This window comes from Plutella xylostella, chromosome 29 (genome assembly GCF_932276165.1).
Source record: "Plutella xylostella chromosome 29, ilPluXylo3.1, whole genome shotgun sequence".
Taxonomy (NCBI): Eukaryota; Metazoa; Arthropoda; class Insecta; order Lepidoptera; family Plutellidae; genus Plutella; species Plutella xylostella.
In genome coordinates this window covers 6698221-6721098 of record NC_064009.1, presented here as the reverse complement: position 1 = coordinate 6721098, position 22878 = coordinate 6698221, and the positions used below count along the sequence as shown (strand labels likewise).

General features: G+C 42.2%; 1 protein-coding gene across 2 annotated transcripts in view; it reads right to left on the bottom strand.

The window, feature by feature from the left end:
• LOC125488505 (zinc finger homeobox protein 3) overlaps positions 1-22878 on the bottom strand; it is a 94532-nt gene that overhangs the window by 5753 nt on the left and 65901 nt on the right. For both annotated transcript variants that reach the window (XM_048631683.1, XM_048631682.1), the window contains 2 exons: positions 5959-8722; positions 72-2746 (listed from right to left, as the gene is read on the bottom strand). In XM_048631683.1, coding sequence (XP_048487640.1) covers positions 72-2746; positions 5959-8686 — 5403 coding nt within the window. In that variant the 5' untranslated portion in view covers positions 8687-8722. The remainder of the gene's footprint in view (positions 1-71; positions 2747-5958; positions 8723-22878) is intronic.

Sequence of the window (22878 nt, the reverse complement as noted above, 5' to 3'; positions counted from 1 at the left end):
GAACTGATAAAAAAATAACTGCGAATAAACGAATTAAAATAGTATGTAATCTATTGTAACAAAGCACTAACCTGTTGCTGCTGCTGCAGCATCTGTTGCTGTTTCATCTGCGCGTCGTGCGCGAAGTTCATGGAGTCGAAGGGCGGCGGCGGCAGCATGAGCGGCACCAGCGGCGGCTGCAGGTTCATGGCGGCCAGCGCGCCCATGTTGAGCCCCAGCGGCAGGCCCAGCGACAGCATCTGCGCCACCATCGGGTGCAGCTGACCCAGCTGCTGCTGCAGTTGCAGCATGTTCAGCGCCGCCTGCATCTCCTGCACTTGGGCCGCCAGCAGCGCGCCCGCCTGCGCCTCGCCTTGGCTCGCGCTGTCGTTCGCACTCCCGGCGCCCTCCCCGCGCGGCGACGGCGACCGGTCGCCCTGCGGCGCCGGCGACCCCGCACGCGGCGAGTTCGGCGCACCTGACTTCCTCTCGTACTCCGACTTGAACTGCTCGGCGAACTGCTCCAGGAACTCCAACGGCACTTTATCTTTGTGCACTTCTTCACAGTGCGTCTTTAGCACAAACACACTTGAGAACTCCTTGTTGCAATGCTGGCACGTCGACTTGCTCTCACTGTCCGGAGGCTTCTCCTCCGGCGGCGGCGGCGGAGGGCTCGGCGCCCGCGCACGTTCTTCTTGCATTTTCCTCCGCTGGTTTTCATTGTATTGCATGACGAGGTCGAAGCCGAAGGTTTCTAGCAATTGTTTATACATTTGTGAGTTTCTTTTGGGCGGGTTTCCCTTCGCGACCATTTCGTCTAACGCGGCTGCGTCTACGTCACCTAGAGGCGAATGCGCCCGCGCATCGCCAAATGGGCAAGAAGTGAGTCGGTGCGCGTCGAGGAGCTCCGCGGACGGGAATGCCGCGTGGCAGCGCTCGCAGGCGGCGCTACCTGCGCGCGGGGAGCGGGGGGTGGCGGGGCGCGCGGGGGGCGACGAGCGCGGCCCCCCGCTGCTCGTCGACGAAGGGGATGTATTTTTCGGCGACAACACGTCTTGTAAGATTTTGGCGGGGTCGTTTCTGTCCGGTTGCTCTACTAAAGGTCGCGATAAGTCCACGTGTCCGGCTGCGGCTAGTTCTTGCAACTTACCGGCGCGCGTCTGGTGTAGCACGGATCTCATGTGAATGTCGAGGGTGCTGCCCTGAGTATAGGCTACTTTGCAGATGTTGCACTTGTATCTTTTACGGTCATCTTCTTCGCTTGACGTACTCTTTGGTGTGAGAGTCAAATTAGAAGGCGCAGATCCGGCTCCCGGCGACACGGGCGCGTTGTTGTTATTTTGCTGCTCCTGCATAGCTCGCTTCAACTTGTGCAAGTGGCTAACGCTATTGTAATGCACAAGCAAAATATTCTTTTGTGTGAACGACTCTTTGCATACGTCACATTTGAAGGGTCGGTTAGGGTCAAGGTATTTCTCCATCGGGTATGTAAGTTTCTCACCTTTCCTGTGCAGAAGTGTCTTATTGTGCGCTGTCAGATAAGATTGGCGAGTAAATGCTACTTTGCATCGGTGACACTTGTATTTCCTGTTAGGATCATTGTATGAGTCTTCAGCCATGGCTTGAGAGTTCAGGTAGTCTTCTAGGAACTGTTGATCTTTGTAAATGATGGAATCATCTGAGTTTTCAGCATCATTATGACCTGATTCGTCTGCTGCAGTAGCACTCGAGTCTCTATCTTCTATTTCACCCATTTCATCATCAGGGCTTCTCAAGGCTTCTTTGCGTAAAAGTTCAGCAGTTGAAGCATCGAGGGCAGTGCCTTGTGCCCCTTGAAGGAGGGGATTTGAGGCCAGACTTCTCTTGAATGCTGCCAATTCCTCTTCAGTCAACTCAGAGTGTGAAGTTTCAACATGCTTTTGTAGGGCAAGCACAGACCGGAAGCTGCGGCCACACAAGACGCATTTAGTAGCATCTCGGATTACGTGATATTGTGAATGAAGTTGAAGCTTTTCTATGGTCTTGAAAGCAAGGCTGCATTGATTGCATCTGTATTTGTAAACATGCTTCTCAGACACTGACATGTTCGCGGTAGAGTTACGCGCATGAGCCTCCCTGAAGTGGTTCTGGAGAGCGTGGGCTGAGTCGAAGTACAGGTTGCAGCCTTTCTTCCAGCAGACATATCCAGGTCCTTGAGGAGTTTGTTTCAGTTCAAGGTGTCCAGATTCATTTTGGTGCTGGCACAGCTCATCAACGTTGCGGAAAGTGCGGTTGCAAGCGTTGCACCTTTCAGTTTCACCGTCGGCGCTTCCTTCTGAGCGCGGTGAAGAGATTTCTCGTTCCTCCTCACCTTGGCGAGATTCATCTCGTTGTTGAACACCTCCGTTGAGCCAGTGGCTCTGGTCCACGAGTAGCAGCAGTCTCTGCAAGCCCTCAGAGTTCACTGAATGTATTTGCATGACGTGTCGCTCTAGGGCAGTTCTATCCTTAAACGCGTCTTGGCAGAGGGGGCAGATGAAGTGGCGGGCGGTCTCCCCGTGAGTTGAAGCCACGTGCACGTGGAGCCGAGCTTCATTGTTGCAGCTGAAGTTGCAGTACGGACAGGCGTGCGGGCCGGGCGTCTCGCGCTCTTCATCTCTTTCATTTGCAGATTGTTGCTGAGACTGTGGCTGCTGTTGCTGTTGTTGTTGTTGATGTTGTTCAATGAATCTCATCATCTTCTGTTCTTGAGTCAATTCAGGTTTCTGATCGATTGGTTCTTTATTATCTGTTGACAAAGAAAACTTTATTGTAACAAGATAAGTACTAATTCAATAAAGTAAGTTCGCGGTCCTCGCGCTATGGAATCTACTAAACGAATGAATTCCAGTTTGTATCCAAAATCTTAAATGTCTACGTGAGATTTATCTGCAAAAAAGATTATTTCTATAAATGAAGCTTACTATTGTTCGGTGCAAACGTTTGTTACTTTTCTGAATTGTGAGTTAAAAATAAAATTCTGCTCCTTTTATATTATTAATAGGGCTCGTTTTGTTTGCGACGTCCCGGCAAGACAAAAGTATCGGCTCAGCCATCCCGTACGCACACATTCACACTGCTAACGTAACAAGTTTATTGTAATTTTGCACACAAAGAAGATACAGGACGGGCAAACAATCATTGTTCATTATTACAAAAGGTTCAAATATTTCGTTTCGCATCGGATCAAATGCATTTGAGATATAATATGTGAACGGCAATGAGTGTGAGCGAGAAGATGGTATAAGATGTGTGTCTGTGAGAGTGCAATTATTATTTGACCAGGGGATAAGACCGCGGCAGCGTGTGAAGGAAGCTGGCCGCATTGTTTACGCTCAAATAAGGAAGGTGAAAGACGGCTGAGCCGGGGATATAGCTGATTCGTTAATGTAACGTTCCAATTTTACATTATTAGGTGACTTTGAGATTCAAGCAGAGATGCTGTCTTGCTATTGTTATAAGTGCGTAGATAAAGCTTCACGTTAGTGACAAATCGTAACAATGCACGTGGATTGGACATATTGAAAAGATTTCACTCTCCCAAAAAAAAAGTTTGTCGTTTCGCGCTTATATTTTTAACCGGATGAATAGTATCGATATTATAACTGAACACCATAGCAAATTGAAACTTCCTTTATGGTCAGATTGTAGGTCCAAAAAAATTTGCGTAGCTCAAAACAAATTTTCACAGGGGTTTCAATTGTGCTTAATTAAAACTTGAAATTATCTCACAGTCGAACAAAAGGTAACCAGTTGGTCCCCTCGTCAGAACCCGTTCTATAGTTTTAAGCAGTCAAAACCGTTACATCTAATGAAGGGGAGAGGGATAAGTAAATCCGAGTAATAATAACGCAATACTGGCCCTAATTCAAGACTGACCAGTGAATGTAATTATTTATGAGTAAAATCGCCGACCCACAGTCTGGTAGGAGCATAGAACAATGCCAGGTAGACGGGCCAGGATCGTCTGCATAAATGCGATCTCCAACGCTTTTTGTCAATGGACAAAGGGTCTTTTCTTCCGAAACACCACATCGTTATAGCGCTGTAAAGTAAGTATTGTGTGCCAGAGTTTTGTTTCGCGAGATTTAGGTCAGGATTTTTACAACGTGGCGTCACTGACACAAAGGGAGCCAGGGCTCGGACGTTTTGCTTTTACATAGGACCTTGCGCGATTCGAGTGTTGCGATTTTCTATACAGATTTAAGATTAGCACTTAATACAAACTTTTTGTTTTAGAGATTGTAATTATCAGAATCAGATGCTAACACATTGAAATAATTTAATATGTAATTTTATTTACCTATTGATAAATTAGCAAATTATGTAGATGTGTACGTTAAAAATGTATGTGATTAAATATTTTCGTGATTATAAGCGTCACTATCAACGATGCAGATGCATCATCAATAAACCGCTGCTAAGGGAGCTTCTCTTTTTGTTCTCAGATTCAAGTTTTCTGACATATTTAAGGGGGTTAAGTCTTACCAGTTTAGACTTTAGTTTTATCAAGTCATCGTTAAATATAATTTTACTTTGTTTCAACATGACTTTAAATACTCACCCTGTTTTATGTCGAAAGCTGATTCAACCCGAAAATTTATTTGAAAAACGATCATTTCAACTTACTCCTTACACATAAGGTGAAAATAAGTAATAAGCATAAACATGAGGGACACAATGGAGGTAAGCCGGATTTCTTTCGCCTCTACATTTCTCTTGGAGTTTATCGTATTTCACCGTGGTCATAAACAAGCGAGGGGCAATGCGGCCGGCGACATTGTACGATGATGTAGCTGCCTCATCACAAGAGGGCAATCATCCTTAATGCGCGACGGCCACATACGTAATGCGAGTCATTGTCCCGTGTGCGGTACTTATGGAAAATTCGCGTTCTCAATTCAAATCTTCGCCCCGTCTCTCTCGCGCGCGGGGCGGAGCCGCCGACGGCCAATGACGAGCTCCGAATGTGGCGACACCGTGTAAGGCGTACGTAATTAAAGAAACCTGTTCTAATGTTGCGCGCCTTAAATTAAATTTTGTCCGTGTGTAATTATCTCATTATTGTGATTACGAATTCCTCGCTAAATGCTCATCGCTTAAAATGGAGATTGCCTCGTAGATTGAGCACGACGTGATGGTAATGCGGTGGGTTATAATGAGGTCTCCTGTTAGCGGTAATTTATCACTAAATATAGCCTTTAAATAACAAAAGTAGAGTACCTTACGAAATTAACACCGAATAAAATGTACCTATGTCTGTTAACAACGGTCACAAGAATGAAACTGGGATCTAAAAACGCGGAATAAAATTGATTAAGGAACGAATCGTTTTAAATTGGAAACCGATAGTGATGTTTCGAAATCACATTCATAAGTTGACTTACTACTTTATCGATACGAAAGGCCGGTAATGGTTTTTGTTGAATTAATTTTGATGGGATTTTCATGCTTTATATAAAAAGAGTTACGAAATCTGCTGTTAGCATACGAGTAATAAATACTATTGTTATTGCATGTACGTTTGTGGTGAGGCTCTAAAGACAGTAAGCGCCATCTACAGGATCACGTGGTAAACTCACTTGAGCATTGCGCACGCGCATGCCTTTGTTTTTGTGGACAGAAATGTCAGATCTTTTTTGTACTTTAGATGTTATTGTTCTTTTCTTGTAACCTGGCTCCAACGAGTTATTGGCTATTGTAGACATAGTTTAAAGGAAGTTAATGCAAAATAACAATAGAGGCGTCATGGTTGGAAAATCTTCAGATAACACAATACAATAAACACTCAATTAAGTAAGAAATCTAACTAAGAGTTTTTAATTGAACAACGTTTTTTTTAATGAAATGAATAGGAACTTGAAGTGTTTGCTAGTTAAAATACCTAAGTAAATAATGATTTTACTTTGAAAGGTTGGTACTTATTAAATTCAGATTAAAGGTAGAGTCGAAGTCACTCACCATTTTCTTGTTGATCGTACGGGCTCGACAACTCAGCCGGCTGAGGGATGACTTGGAAGAGCTCGGCGACGTCGGGCGTGGGGTCCTTGCCCTCCGAGCGCCGCTGCAGCTGATGGATCTGCTCCATCTGAAGATGCTTGACGGAGCGCACATGCTGTAACAGCGGCAGGCGGTGTGGGGCTCCAAAGCCGCACAGCGCACAGCGGTACACGCGGGGACGCTCGCGAGGCAGCCGCGCCGCGCAGTCCCGCACGTGCCGCAGCAGCAGCGCCGCCGCCTCGTGCCTCGCTCCAGCCGCGTGCAGTTGCAACTTATGAGCAGAGTTCGTGTAGTAATCACACGCACAACACCTCACTTGCACTCCGCCGACGCCGGCGCCACCCGTACCCACACCACCACAGAACTTCAGCTTCCACTCGTTCCTTGGACCTCCTTCCTTCACGTGGTTCACGTGCTGCAGTCGCTGCAAGTGCTTGTCAGTCTTGCAGTGCAACTGGAAGTTCGCCTTCAAGTTAGTCTTGTACGTGCATAATTTGCAAACGTAATGTCCTGCGACCAGCGCCAGGATCTCCTGTTCTCTTATCTTTGTACGATCTTGCGCTAAATGGTGACCAAGCGCTTCTAATGAGTCGGTGGAGAAACAGTTGCAGATGCAGCAGTGGTATGTTCTTTCTGGTTCGGGGTCAGCCGGCTCCGGCGGTGGCTCCATAGCTTCTGGGTTCAGTCCAACATCCAAATGGGCACCAAGTTCCGGTGGAGATGGACCTGGGCCACCAGTCATCAGTTGGATCATTAATGCTTGATTGTATGCCATATCAGCTAAAGCAGCCTCTGGATTCTGAGGAGGAGCATCACCTCCGTGGAAATGTAATAGACTTTCTAGTTGTTGCTGGCTTTGTTGCCTGTGGTGTAGAGCTGAAAGAGTTTGCATATGCTTGACGTTCTGCTGCAATACAAGCATGTTGTGGGTGTGTTTTTCTGAAGTCATGTGTATTCTGAGATTTCTAGCAACATTTGTCTCATAGTTGCACACATCACACCGAAACGTAGGCTTTGGTTTCTGTCCCAGGGGAGAGTGATGCGGTAGTGGGGGTTTGTGCACGCCTGGGGGAGTATGTTGAGGAGCAGGTGGCATTGTATTTTCTCCAGGGTTGCCTCCATTCTGCAGCTCTTGCATGTTGTTCAGATGTTTATCAGATTGCATATGAATGCTAAGGTTCCCCTTTGTCGTCGTTGAGTAATTGCACACTTCACATCTGTATGGTTTGTAGCCACAGGTATAGGTTTCTCCACGGGCCAGTCGTGGATGGGGTTGACCAGCTATACAGTAAATGCAACTAGTCTCGGCCTCTGGATGTTTTTCCTTCATATGAATCTCTAATGTCTCCTGATATTTATAGTGCCAATTGCATTTCGGGCACTTAAGGGTTTTGCAAGAATTTCTGCTATGCATGCCAGCCAGTGGGCCGCCTAGTCTGCCCGAGTTTAGAATCAGTTCACATTTTGGGCAATCAGCTCCAGACGGCCGCCCTCCAAGATGATCAGGGCAGACTCCTATCGTTGTGCCCGATAAGAAGGCTGGCGGTGTTGCTTGAAACGGTGGCGAAGAATTTGGGCTAACACGTGGCTGCACTGATGCATTTATTGTATGAGGATGTGCTACAGAGATCAAGGAATGTTGTGGGAGCATCGACTCCGCAATGGACCTAGGTGGTCTCCACGCGGGAGGGCTCGGTCTTCTATCTTCACAAGTGCCATTTGACATCATCGTGTCCATATCTCGGTCCATGGAGTTTGTCATTTCCGGGCGTTTGTCTATGGATGGACTTGATAATCCTGAAACATTTGTAGGGCTTCCTGAAGCCGACGCTCTTGGGGGAGCTGCGGCTCCTACGGGTTCCAAAAATGAGACAAGAGCTTCTTTGTCCTTTCCAACACATTGTATAATAGCCGAAGCATTTTCTCTCGACAGAGCATCCTTTTCAGAGTCGAGCAATGTTAGGCAATGGTCTGATTGTGCATGAGCCACAAAAGATTTGGCGTAACCAAAACTCAATTTACATATAAAACACATAAGAATCGGTTTAACAGGCACGCTAACTGGACTCTCAGCTGGTGGCGAGTGGGGTCTTGGTGTGTCCTTTCCCCCTCGAAAACTGAACACCCTGTAACTATGCATCACTGGTGCATCAGGTCTCGTCCGGGCACGTTCAGCGGCCAACCTCCCATAAAGAGCACCGTACAGCGATGGATTCCTTGAGACATAGAACGCACTAGCTATTTGGGGCAGGTCGAGTTGTCTCTCCACAGCGTTGCTGTCGCGGCTGTCGACGATGCAGCCGGGTTCAATCTTAGGGAGATCGGAGAGGCTCGTCTCGCCCTCAGAGAGATCAGGGTCTTCGATGATGTAGGCGGAGCCATCAGGGTTGTAGACGATCTTGCCATCGAAGCGTTCCACGTCGGAGGAGAGTGGTGGCGAGTCGCGGCGCGAGGTGAGGTCGACGGCGTCGGGCGCGGCGGGCGGGGAGGTGGGGGCGGGCGCGGGCGCCGGGGCTGGGGCCGCGGGGGCCGCCGGCACCGCGCGAGGCTCCTCCTCGGGACTCATGTCGCCGTCGTCGTCGTCGGGCTCGAGGGCGGCGGAACTCTGCGGGTCGTCGCGCTTGCGGCGCCGCTTGCGCTCCGGGGGCGGGCCGCTAGCGGGGCCGCCGGGCTGCAGCGGCGTGGGCATCGCGCCGGGCGTCAGGGGCCGGCATCACATGCTCTCCTGCAACAAACACATGCACTATGTTAAGACCAAAAATCCTAAAAACTCAAATAGGTAGGTAGGGTACCTACCTAATTTAAAGATTCCAATTGAACAAAATCGCATTACTTGTAGAGTTTAAATTAGACCAGCTGAAGGCGACTTTTGTATAGATTTGTATGAGTATTGTCATTGGCGGAAGTGGGTGGAGTCGCCGCTTGTTTCACTCTTTTATTCGGCTGTGCGACTTCAATGAATAAAGCATGGCCAACCGGTAGTATTATGTACTGAACGCGAATTAGGTCGTTCATTTATATCAGTCTAGTTACGCCTAAACAGATTTACATTCAGTAATATATTATCCACGCACTTCACTAGACAATGACCGTCTTCTTGGCTATCTCCACGCTCGCAGGAAATTGAACAACAAATACTGATAAGACTGTTCCCATAAGTTTCAAACTGAAATTAAAATATACGGTACCTAATCGTTGCGTGCTTATCTAACCGTCGTTTGCGCAAACAAGAGCCATCGATTTATTGAAGTGACAGCCTGTCACGGCCTGTCAAAGCCGACACGTCTACAATTAAATACAGGGCGGACAATTTATGCTTACAGTTCTAGAACATTTAATACTACATCCAATACTGATTGATACCTTGATATACATATAGCGGATGATGAAAATAAGTTATTGAACCTTTTAGATAAGAAAGATTATATGAATTAGGTACTTAGTTATGGTCATTTTTTTCTTAAAAGATTAAATTTTTGGTACAAAAACCAAAACCAGTAAATTAAAAGAAAAAAATACGCCTGTAGTAAGCCTAAATAAAGTTGACTCAATAATTTTCTTATCTATTTACTTAATTCAGATAAATTGAGATTAATCCGTCATCTCGGTTATCTAAAGACATTTTATCAAATATACTTTTAGGTGTTGATATAACGTTCTAGTTAGCCATTCTGATCAAACAAATACCTCTAGCTGTTATTGATTTTATCATTTGTCAGTTAGTCATATGACCATCTTCAGGGATCTAAAAAATATTTAGTTTCTTAGATTACATATTGATAACTAGAATTGGTTTTACCTTATTACATATTTTTTCCACTTTCCCCATTCACAAAGTCATAATTATTATCGGTTTCTTGGTTTCCCTATTAGATTTCCTCGAAACCAACTGACTAATTATGAATATGCAATATAAAGAATGACTAAGAACATGTAAATTAATTTAATTTCTTCATTGCACAAATATTACAAAGTAAGTAGAAAGGTGAAGGTTCCTTGCCAGTAAACCCACAGGAGATAGGTGAGTACACGAAAATTATGTAAAAAGGTGTTTGAAAAAAGATTAGAACAAGTCACTTAACTATATTATTAACTTCTCTGTATGATATCCAGACAAAGTTAGCACTAAATCTGCCATGCCGCACTAGACACCGGATGTTCGCTTTTGCGATAAACATAGAATTTTAATCGAACTATAAATATTTTTTTCATGAAAGTCCTTGATACTAAGCATCATTGACAAAAGGTGTGGAGTTTCAGTGGACAGTCCTTGAAAATTTGCTGATAAAATGCTGTATCAATTACAGTAAGTAAACAAACATGTTAGGTTAGTTAAATATTTGTCCACATGCCAATAATTCCATGAGAACTCACAGCCTTGGGGTATTAAAATTTTCAGATTATATCAATCTTTAAATTCCAATCAGATTTCTTGGGGAAAATTCTAATATGTCAACAAATGTTTTTCAGAACTACTACGTAGCTGTCATATGTATACTTATGGGGAAAGCAGGCAAATTAATTTACACTTCCTAGGTTACGTAAGTTAGTATTTACCTTTGTGAATACTGAGTACCTACTTTACTGCATTTGAATTAACTGAAATCATAGTTCACCAAGTAGGCAAGTCGGTAATATTAATAAATAAACACATTCTACGGTAGTCAGAACGGAATAGAAATACTATTAGAAAACACAGGTGCTTAATCACAAGGCTAGCATTGTTGCCGTCATAATTTGTGTTTTGCAGCCGTTTTAAAGTATTACTCAATGTTGTGCATGTTTAATGTAAGTCCACGTGGCGGGCTTCCCATCCGTCCAATCAGCGGCATTGTCAATTCCTAATACCCTGATGCTTGCAGCAGAACTAATTTCCGATAAACGCACACACGCGCAGCCGCGTCCGAGTGCAAATTACGAGATCGTCTGCATGTATGTGTAAGCGTGAGAAAACTACGGCGGAAATAATTGACAGCGTGTGTGTACACACACACATGCTCGTTCCGCGTGTCGGCACGACGTAAACTCTGCGTCTGTGTGGCGCACGCACGCACACACACGCAGCCACCCGCATTCGGGCTAGGCTCTACAATAGTTACTATGAGCGTCATAATGTAGAAGCGCTTTTCAATTCATTAATGAGACTCCCACAATGTTATTGATCGGAGCGAATAATACTGTTCATAAAGATCATTGATGTGCATGATCACCTAACAGTGATCCAACTTGTTGCTTTTGAGAGAAAGTTAATCAGTGATGACGATTTTTTATATAGAGAAATTTAAGTTGCATACCTTCTTAACAAAAACTGCAAGTAAGAAAGTAGAAGCGTTGCTAAGTACTGGTTGTTATTTATACTAACGAACAAAATAAAAAGTGAAAAAAAAACATTATTGGAATCTGTCAAGCACCAATAAAATTACAATTAATCTTTCTCATTCGAAAACTGCTGTCAGAAAATCGGGGACTGCTGCAAATACTGATGAGACGGTAACGGGACACACAAAGAGAAAAGAAGTTGTAAAAAGTTCTAACGTGAAACTTGAATCATCTTGTGGGAGCTTGCAGATGAAGACATCGACCGCGACGGAGTAAATGAAAGCCTGTAGGAGATAAATGTCAGGCGAAGTCATCAGCGGCGCGAAGCTGTTGCGAATGTGAAGTGCAAAGCAAATAGCACTCATAACAAGCCTCGGCCGGGTTCGGCAAAGTCTTGGCGCGGTAAACTACACTCACATTAATAATCGCCGGTTATTACGAGAGCCCTCATTAAACCGCCGCCCGCTTCGCCAGACAAAACCGCAGAACACAGCTAAATAATTACCCTCAGCCAGCTTTCTTCACGAAAACATCGTAAAAGGGTATTAAACACAATCCCTACTAAGTCAGCCGGAGGAATTACAATAAATAAGGTATTAAGTCGGCGTTGTCAGGCACCGTACCGAAAATGCCAGAAAGCGATTAATGAAAATAAAATTGAGCGGAGTCAGAGTGGACCATTTACTTAATACATTGATAATAAGTGGGGGGAATGTATGTAAAATGTAGCACGTAATGGAGGTAGCCTCGTTAGACGTGGGAGCGCGGTCCGGGCGCGGCTACACGGTACGGAGCGCCTCCGACATTGTCCACCGTTAGGGTTTAACTCTAAACCTTCATTAATGGTAATGATGCTGAACTCGGACGATGGGAATGGCTCTTTTTGCCTGCTGCTCCTGGAGGCGCGTTACGGTAATAGCCGTGTCCGACATGGCCGAAGCCACGGGGAGATTGAGCATCATAGCTGCAACTGCCGACAACCATCCCATAACATTTACAATTGATTCGCGTCTAAGTGGATCGTTAACATTTATTTATACTGTCTACACAAGAAGCCAATAAGAATTAAAGATTGGGGTGTTTGATTTACAATAGTTCTCATGAATTCTTCACGAGAAAACTGAACATCTTATAAGACTTCTCGGACCAATCTTGTATCGTTTGAGTAATTTGAATAACTTTAGAATTTGCCATAGATTATGCAATTCATATTTTTCAGTTTTGCTTACTAAGATAATTTTGACTAAACGATACTGAACAAATACCCATGTTTTAGTTAAAACCTACAACTTATTGGTGGAACCATAAATAAATGAAGAAAGCTTTCGATTACAAGGCGATTCTCGTTTCAAGCAAGAAGACGACTCCGGTGACAGCTGGTGAACGTAATTCTTATAAGTAGGTAGGAACATACGTACATTATACATATATTGATAATTACATGGGTACGTGAAACTCGAATATCGCATGTTGATTAATGAAGCTCGCACCCACTTTCTCTTATTAATTTGAAGAATTTAATTTGAGACAAAATTTGCGTGAAGAATATACAGAGATGACAGGAACATTTTGAAATGGTATGTAAGGAGTATGTTTTTATTGGAGTTGTAATAAATGATATATGATTAAGAATATTTAGAAATATTAAAATATTCCTACCTATTGCAAAAAGTAAGCTGTATGAAAGTAAACTATATTTAATTTGTATGGATGCAAATGTTAATTTGGTCACTGACGCTTCAAACAGCAACTATCGGGTGCTTCAACAAGCTTTGCAAGGGAATCAATCATTTAGTAGGTGATACATTATATTCTATTGCTGCTAGTTCAGCGAATCACCATTACATTCACATAGAACTATCCAGCGATGAAAGAGCATGTACAGCTTAAAGAGCTTTACTCAGCGTTCGTGGAAATGTAACACAGTTAAGGTGTAACACATTATGCCAGAATATGGAATAAGGTGGTATTATATATGACCTGGCAGTGACCCCAGGGCTGCCGGGCTGCCGACGACATCGCGTGTGGCTGCAGGTACCTCCGCCGAGGCAACAGGCGCCAGTCTTAGAAACCTTAAATTTGCGCCTGTAATTATTGCGGACCCTTCTATACTTATTTCTATTTTTTCCCAACTTAATTGTTCCAACAGATGACTTTTTTGTCGAACCACCACAAAGAGAGCGGAAAGGTATCAAACGGAGCGTCGAATTTGGAAATAATTATACATAAATAGTCCCTTGAGCGGCCGATTAAGACAATTTCAGAGCCAAATTGCTGCGGACGAGCATAATAGCACACGCGCTCTGCTCCGTCATAAATAAATCTGGATTACGTACAAGATTAAGATTGATTCGATCTCGATGCTTTCTGCTTTTAATGGCTCCGTGGGATAATCTTTGGTCGTGTTAAAAATTTAAATCATCACGGTGCCTTTTTGTACGTGTGATTTGTACGATAATTACGCCGGACAAATTGTTGTTCGTCATTAAAGCGATAACCGAACTATCGGATGGGTGTAATTAACGATCGATACATGTGAAATAATTAATTAGTGGCAGAGCGGCGCCGGATCCGGCACAAAAAAACAATGACGTGCGGTTTCGGGTGCGCCGGCGCCGCCGCCCCGCCGCCGCCGCCGCCGCGACATCCGCCGCAGTTTACTCTATAATTTTGAAGACCTCGAATTAGTTGTAATCTTATTATATTTCTCAGAGATGAGCGTGACGATGCGTTGACTCGAGAGAAAATATGACATTAGCGTTAATTTGAATGATTGTTGTATTCCTCTCAGTTGTAATCTCTAATGAGTTCCGTTCCATTTGGACTCTTTATCCATTAACGTCAAAGAACAAAAGCCTTCGGAGCCTCAAATTAAAATCGAACGCAATTCTTCATACTGAACCCGAGACATTAACGTTGTCACCATATAATTATGAACGACGAATCGTAATGTAGGAACAATTACGTCTCGGAGAGTAGAGTCGCGCACTGCGTCAGCACCGCCTAATGTGTCGACTCCGTAATGACTCTGAGCGCGAAACGGGCTACGAACATTGGTCACTGTGAAATTAGCTTAACTTTAACTATTATTTAATGTCATTTAGAGGATGGGAACCAGGCAACTGTTTCAACTGTGGGAATTTCGGCGTTTCAATAGAAATCTGATGAGTCTGCGGCGTGCGAGGTTTCCTTTGTTCGTTGAACCGTTAAAATTTAAAGTGAAGGAGATAATGCACGTGCAATTATTAATAATCGATCCCATAATCAATAAGTGATTAGACTCTTAAGATTTCCCCTATAATGTAGTTCAAATCACCGTCAGCGCGGCGCTGGCCGGCGGGATGCGTGGTCGCAATTAAAACCGAGACCTACAATCAACCGCCATGTTTGTACACGGCCGATGTTAATAGCGGCGGTAATTACACGCGACTATCATCACATCGGTGTTGCTCTTCTCGGAAGGTTCGGCGAATTAAAAATTAAATCCCCTTTCTGGTAAAAAGATTTAATAAAAACGCTCAGATTTGCGAATGCCGATATTTTACATTCCACATAGCTAAACGATTCGTTGAATGTCTAGAAAAATGGGTATGCAAATACGGATTTCGACACGAATCTATTATTATAAAGTATAGGTGATGCTGAACAAGAAGGTGTTGGTTGTGTTAGAAAAGTTATGCGACTACATTATAAAGCGTTTATAGATAAATGACTGAACGACACTACAACGAGTCGTCTCGAGAGTTTCATATCGCCGCGAGCTCCGTATTTGCATGTACCACCTCGGCACTAGCCTCCCCGCCTCTATATCCGGGAAAAGAATATCTAAATTCAATTACAAAAGGCTTCACTCCGAGGTGTGCCGCTGCACCCGCGCCTCCCCCGAAAAGGGTGTACAACAACTCAATCCTCCACATTATTAAGATGGCGGGGTGCGCTGGGGTGGCTCGAACAGAAAAAGAATGCTAATTTAAAATTCTTATTTCTGTGTTTGTATGCGCGCGCGCCCTGTGTATCAGTGGCGTAACAAAAGACGGTGGAGAAAATCGACCGAGTGCGTAATTTCAATCTAATATTCAATTTGAGAAGTACCGCGATGCGTGCTCTCGCCATCTTTTATTTATTAACTTGGGGTCGCAGCGTTTTCTTTAGATCTTTTTGCTTTAACGCCACTATGGAAAATTACTTATTCAGATTTGAAAAAGACTCGGCAGTGCTTTATTTTTTGTCTTTCGCTAACGATAAAATTTATAGGGTCCTTGATTAATGTTTTAAAGAATCGCCTGCCTAATTTACTAAAACAATGCTCTCTTTTAAGGGAAAGCGGTTTGAATGGATCCGATAGTTCACCCCAACGAGCAAGGATAATTGCTTCATTCTCACGACTTAAAGGAAAATAAATTTCCTCAGTCTATCCCACAATAGGCCCCTTTCATCGGACAATTCCGCGCTAAGCGGAGGTCGATCGTTGTCTAATGTGCGGATCGTGATATATTTAGTTGCTATTACCATATCCAGCCACCACTGATCATGTACCGGTTAATATGCGCCCAATTTGTCGGGTTCGGAATTTCAGCCCTTTTGCTACTCGGGCATTCAAATTATTTGCTGCAAATGGCTTGGTGTATTACATTACACTATCTATGAAGTACGTAGTGGTAGTTTCATTTGAAATTCTTGAGGAGACAGCAAAATCACGTTATGTTTTTGTTTAAAAACATTTATCTATATCTATGTATGGATATGTATAGATTAAAGATAATGAAACTTTTATGGCTTTAAGCGTTGGCAATGCTCGTTTAATTTGCAAAATTCAATAATATCAAAGTCACAACTAATGCGGGTGCTATCGGGGCCGCCATTAAAAGCCATTGTGTTACATTACAATATGCATGTACCTACATAGATAGAAATAAACCAGCGAAATTATGTGAAATATCCAACCTTAACATATAAAAAGTACAGCTCATTAAACGAATGGAAACATTTGAGAAACAAGAGCAGCGCACGGATCGAAAGAGAAATTCCATACTCCTGACCGCGAGTGTGGTACTCAGCTTTATGACTCCAAACATCTCTATTATAAGTAACCATAATTTATTTTCTTCATGCAAAATTACAGTATAATAATGAAACCATTGTACCATTACAGCAGTAGACGATCACCTAGTTGTCACTAAGTATGATTTTTACGAACGTTTACTGTGTGCAGAAAGCGTGCCGCGATAATTCGCTTGTCTTCGTCTCACTCCACGACGACGCTTCCCTCAACCGTTATGTTGTATTTAAAATAAATAACAAAAGTGTCCCATGATAAATTATCAGATTTAAATATAAGTAGAAACCAAACCCTAAGGCCTTAACGAACGCGACAAGCTCCGGTTATAATTATAATTAATATTCTCACCGAATTAAGGTGGTCGGGTGGACTAACAAAAAAGAAAAATAAGGATCCGAAGCGAGAATTTAATAACAAACAAATGGGCTACCTGCGAGGTTTTTTTATATGCTCCACAGGTAGTACGTCGTCGTCGTGATGAAAGGCACACATTACCGTCAGTCTTAGATTTTAAACAATATAGCTCAAATTTGATACGGTTGCACTTTTTTTCGGATATGAAGCTCATTCATGGGAAGATGCATGGGTAAACAAACACCGGTAAAAACTTGTAATGGTTTCGACTAGCACCGGTTCGGCTACTTGCCGCCAGATGGCAACACCGCATGTACAACACACATTTTATAAATGTTAGCTCAAAAAAGCAAAAAGTATTTTACAGAATTGACAAATTAAATTAATAATTAATGACTGAGTACATAAAATGTAACCAGGTAAACCAGGTCTGCGAAGGTTTCATATTACTGTTACAACTGTTTCATAAAAAGAAGAAAACCAAATCAAAAGGTGCATTCGAAACAAGAAACCAGCCAGCATTCGAATACGGACAAAAGAGAGGAACTCTTTAAATGCGATACCATAATGACAAAACAGAAATATGATTTCGATTAATCGGTGCAACAGAGATGGCCTCATTCAATGAATATGTAGGTGCGAAAGGAAGGGAAAATGTGGTTAATAATAAAAATATTTTATTTGTATAGCGGGGCAGAACACCCCCGCTGTGGATTGTTTGGTTGGGACTGCATCCATCATCATTATATTAACCGATTTAACACTTTAGAACAGATTCCAGTGACGGTTGGTGGCAACGGGCCCCCTTGTTCACTATGTTCAATCTTTGTGCGAATGTACCGCATCTTATAAGTACACTTGTAAGTATGAAAATTAAATGATATATTAATCTGAAACATTTTCTATTAATTGCTTTCTCGTTCTGGTTGTGTGGAAGAGATTACTTTTAATATAGTTAGAATCCGCCATTTTTTTTTAAATTACATGTGAATTATTTGTGCAATAAAGATTATTTATCTTATCTTATTCAGCTGTCATTTGAATGGGATCCAACATTTCTAAACGTGGTGTGATGACATTATTGCTGTTGTCCCTCTCTATTAATCAGTGGGTCTAGGTTTACCTCCCCATGTTGGGTCAATTCTATACCAGCTTTACCCATTTTAGATCAATATTTATTAATTAGGTATATCAAGCATTCGGTGTCGTGGAAACTGGGTTCCTGCACGATTCTCAGTGACGAATCCGCGTATCACGCGTGTCTCCAGCATCCAATTAAATGTCGACCAAATAGAGATCTTTCTGTCTCTCTGTTGATAAATTTTTATAGTGACATTTCAATATGAAATCTTTACAAATAGCCGCGAAAACTCGTTCGAGTAGCCAAGCGCAAAAACAGTTGCCTCTACTTTTGGTAACCACGCCGACAACGTCGTAGAGAACTGAACTGATCATATAAGGACAACCTCCGGCATTATTTATTGCATAATTGAAAACGTTTTTACGTCAATTATTTTCAATATAACATTAATTGACGTGTAGCATGTTCGTGTGATGATTATAAATATTGAACAGTTCTACGTGATCCAAGTTCGAACTCCACTACTATTCAAATGGGGGACAAAACGTCAAATTATCGGGCGATCAGTCGACTCAGGAAACGCAATTAAATGAAATGATGCATGTCGATATTAAAATAGGTATTGATATGCAAATGGTCATTCATTACAGATGCGGGCACAGCCCTTGACTGGTCCTGTTCACACTGTTTGTTTACTAGTTTACGAAATATTTTAGTCCGTTAGTGAACCAAACGATGTGTAAAATAATAAAACGAATAAAAACATTCTAAACTACAAAGAATAATGATCTACAGCCAGCTATCTACCTATACCTACTAGCTTAGCTTCTAGCTTTCACTAGAATGTAGTGCAAAAAATAACGCATGAATATGGTGTTACAAATTAAATTAATTACAGCGTTAAGACTTGATGTCACTGAACTAAATAACGACGGGCCTTAAAAGGCACCAGACACACACGCGCCTTAGTGTGGTCTGCCCTTACCCAATAATTACTGGCAGTGATTAAATTCGCGATAAGGCTCATTCAGCTAATTACTCCCTAAAGCTAAACGATCCACTGGACTCGGCTTTTGCCATAGACATAATTTAATAAGCATATTAAACCGACCCCGATGCCTTAGATAGAAGCACAACCAACCTCCAGGCGATTGCTGCTAATATCTTTATAATGATGTTCATATAGATACCGGTGTATTTTTTTTCCTGCTCTGTATTAAAAATCAAACAACTCTCTTCAAATCAAGCAGGGTCAAAGTGGAATGACCAAGCCGACGACTAATGAAAGTCGAATACGTCTGTGACTCGAAACACTGTGATATGCGCGTATATACGCGACACACATTCTCATTAATGTCAATTTAAAACGCAAGCAAACATTCTGTCTACATTGACGATGTCATTTGTTTATTTTGATTCGTAACAAGGAAAGATTTCAATCACCACGAAACACGTATCATATATCGTAATAGTATCAAAGATTTTAAGAATGTAGTTACAGATAAGATGAAAATAAAGAATGTAGATGACCACTTAAGGTGGGGAATTAGTCTGGTACGCATCTCATTAAGATTGAGAAGTGATTTGACCTCGTCTGAATGAATGACGCTGAGGCTCTAATTAGTGATCCGGCAGCAGTCGCCCACACCGCCGGGCCCGGTGTGGGCAATCGAATTAGAGCAGACAATGGGACCAGCTCGACCGTACCACCCTACGACAAAACGTTTTCTCGCAATCTTCGATCAGCGGATTAAGGGCGAGTCGCCGCGTCTCGCACGTTTTATCTCCGATTGTCCACACTTAACGCGTACTTTACGCCGAGTGCCCCTCGAGAGGAAATTGAAAGCGATCGCTTTCCCCGCTATCTTATCTCTAGTGTTACACTAATTAATCGATGTACCGCGACGAGGTCGTCGTTAGAGGTAAATAATGCTCGCATTCAGCTGGAGGAGGTGATTTATGGGGGTATAGACAAAAGTGTTGGACGGGGTGGGCGGCCGGCACAATGCGGAGGAATGTCGTCGAGCTCGAGCGCGGCTGGAAGATAGCTGCGAGAATGTTGTGTATTAATAACTCTCGTACGATTCGATTCCGATACAATTGTGAGCGAGTGCGAATCAGAGAGTGCGTCGCTGCGGTCCCCTCGCCCGGGGCGCTGCGCCTTCACCTGTACACGGACGGACTCGCCTTCATTTATTCACGGAGCGTTTTAATGACCATATCGATGCGCATTCCTTCCGATCCGACAAAACGTTTTTTTTTGGTCTTCATATTATTAGTAACTACTAGAATCGAAGTTAATCACTGATATAAGTCACCGCATTGTGTGCTTCCCTCTGTTGTCTCCCTTCGTCGCAATCATCCCTTCTTTCTATAATATTACAATGCTTGATGAGTTTGTGCGGATTATGATAAATTCCCTAAATTGTGTAGGTTCATATTTTCAGGACAATTGGTTAGAATGGCGATAATGTCGCATGTGTGCTCAGCTTACTGTGTTTGGAACTAATTGGGGATGGTTTATAAAGGATGAATTAAATCATCGAAACATCTGCCTCATTTCAAATAATGCGAAAATATATTTCGGTATTATTTCCAATTTCTTCCCAGGAATCAATGTAAAATTAAAAAAGAAAAAGAGTGTTTTTATAAGCAAGTAAAATTTACTATGAAATTTCCATTCACGTTTTATGTTATTCGGTTGCTCAAGTAGGAATGTTTTTTGTCGTTCAAAAGTGCTTTTAGTAAAAAGCTACGTAACAAACCATAATACAATATTATTTCGTAAATTAACTATGTTTTTGTCATTACCAGAAAATATAAATAACACGCTTGCTTGGCATTTATAAAGCATTGTAAGATTTTCCAATAGTTCATTTTTGTGACAATGTTTGGAACATGTTGATTTCCCGTCACGATAAGTTTTTTGTGCACTTCTACCGACACCTTCCAAACAGTAAAATCGTGAATATCACGATTCGTTACCTAACAATAATTAGATATACCGTTGTGAACAATTTCTCATTTATGCACTTGGGCATTGTTAATGTCATCGCCAAATTCATTAATAACGGAATAGCAGCTATCGTGAAAGAATATTGTTTACTTTCTTATTTGCATTTCGTAAGTGCTACCCACTCTGCTTAGACTTTTTATTGTGTTTCAGTAGAAATCGAAATTGTGTCCACTAACGGTTACTTGTAAGACATTCCAAAGAAGGCGGATGGGGCCATATTTGTATCATTAACACGTTCTAATGCTAATTGTTCGCTGGCTAGTGACAAAAAACCTTATTCGTGTAACACTTATTAAGTGGTGGCGCGCCTTTTTCTCAAAATTTAATTATCGTCATCAACGTTGCTACCGAAACAGTACATACGGGTGTGGACTAGAAATTAAATGTCGTCAGGCTTGCGACACGGACTGTATGCAGAACTGTTAGCCGAGCAATACCAATTTGTAGAAAGCTGATAATAATTGTTCAACAAGTGAAACGGTGGATGTGGCAGTATAAACACCAAGAGACAGACTGCTATTTATTGTGATAATTGATTGTGCTCTATAGTGAGTTGATGTAACGCTTCGAGTTTGGATGAAAGTTGACAATAGTTGATGCATCGTCGCTAAATGGACGCCATTATACCACGACGCCGATGCTTCGCAGTGAGAGATGGTCTTCAACAATTGACCCTAATATTATATAAAGGATGAAAGGATACACATGATTTTTCCAACCTATTGAATACCATAATGTAATGAGGTCTGTCATTTTTAAGTGATCGACCAAATTAATAGTTGTAACACGCATTCTGGAAAGAGATTACAAAAGAATCAAAATATTCGGATAATCCTTGCTGAGTATATATTTTTAAAATTATCACAAACTACATTCGTGATATTTAGACAACATGATGAAACTGTTAAAAGCTAAAAAAATACTTAGCATACGCGCATATGTAAAGACAAATAATTTAAGTTAATTTACAAGTCAGGAGCAGCGTAAACACTATCAAATTAGGTACAACTATTTGAAAATGTACTGTTCGTGATTGTGGCATTAACACTCAGGCAACCAATGACTGCCCTGAAATCTGTCCTCATCGTTATAAAACCTCTATATACTTCACCGCTATCGTTCAAATGTATACTGTAAGAAGATTCAGTTAAAGCACCATTTTCTTTATCAGTATGACGAGGCATTTCATTTGTTGGGTCATAAATGGCAGTGCTTGGGAGTAAAAACTTTAATTAATCTTTGGAATGAGCCGTTTTCCTTTCGTCATCAGTGTCCAAAAGAGATCGCTGACACATTGATTCACTATAGACGTACTCTTCTGGTAGTGCCCGATACTTTCTTGTTGATACTTAGAATTTGTAGAGTTAACGTTGTGAAGATCAAAGCAAAGATGATTAGCGGATCACTTGTGGATCGTGTTGTTGTGTAAGTGGATACTAATGGCTTTCAAGTGGTACACTAGCAAGGTATGGAAGACATTATCTATAACTACAATTATACTTAACCTTAAAGACCAAACGACAACAAATTAAAAGTGGGGAACGGGAACTAACGATCGAAATTAAAAAGAGATTTAATTCACCGAATCTAATTTGAATCACAGTAATTTCTCGAAATTACCATAAACATTATGTTGAAGTTGACGCCGTCAAAATATGTAGTAAGTTTGAATCAGACAATGTCCCCTAATGAATGTTGAGGCTTGGGAGGGAACTAAAAGAAATTATTTACGGCAAGCACCGAGACGGACCCACTCCTACAAATATGGGTAGGCAGTAAACTGACGAGACGGTGTAGAAATCTCCGTAATGATGTAAAGTGAACGGACAACGGTAATTACAGGGCGACAACATAGACGCTTCGGTGCGTATCGCCACATTAGACTTCATTAATGTTTCTAATGAAGTCCAAATAATATTGCACAATTTATTGCTGTTATTAATGTAGCCGCAAACCAAACAGACAATTCGCATTCCTACTGCGGAGGCATAGAATGTCGCATTATTCAAAATATGTTGTGACACAATGGGTTCAACAGATCCAGTTCCGTGA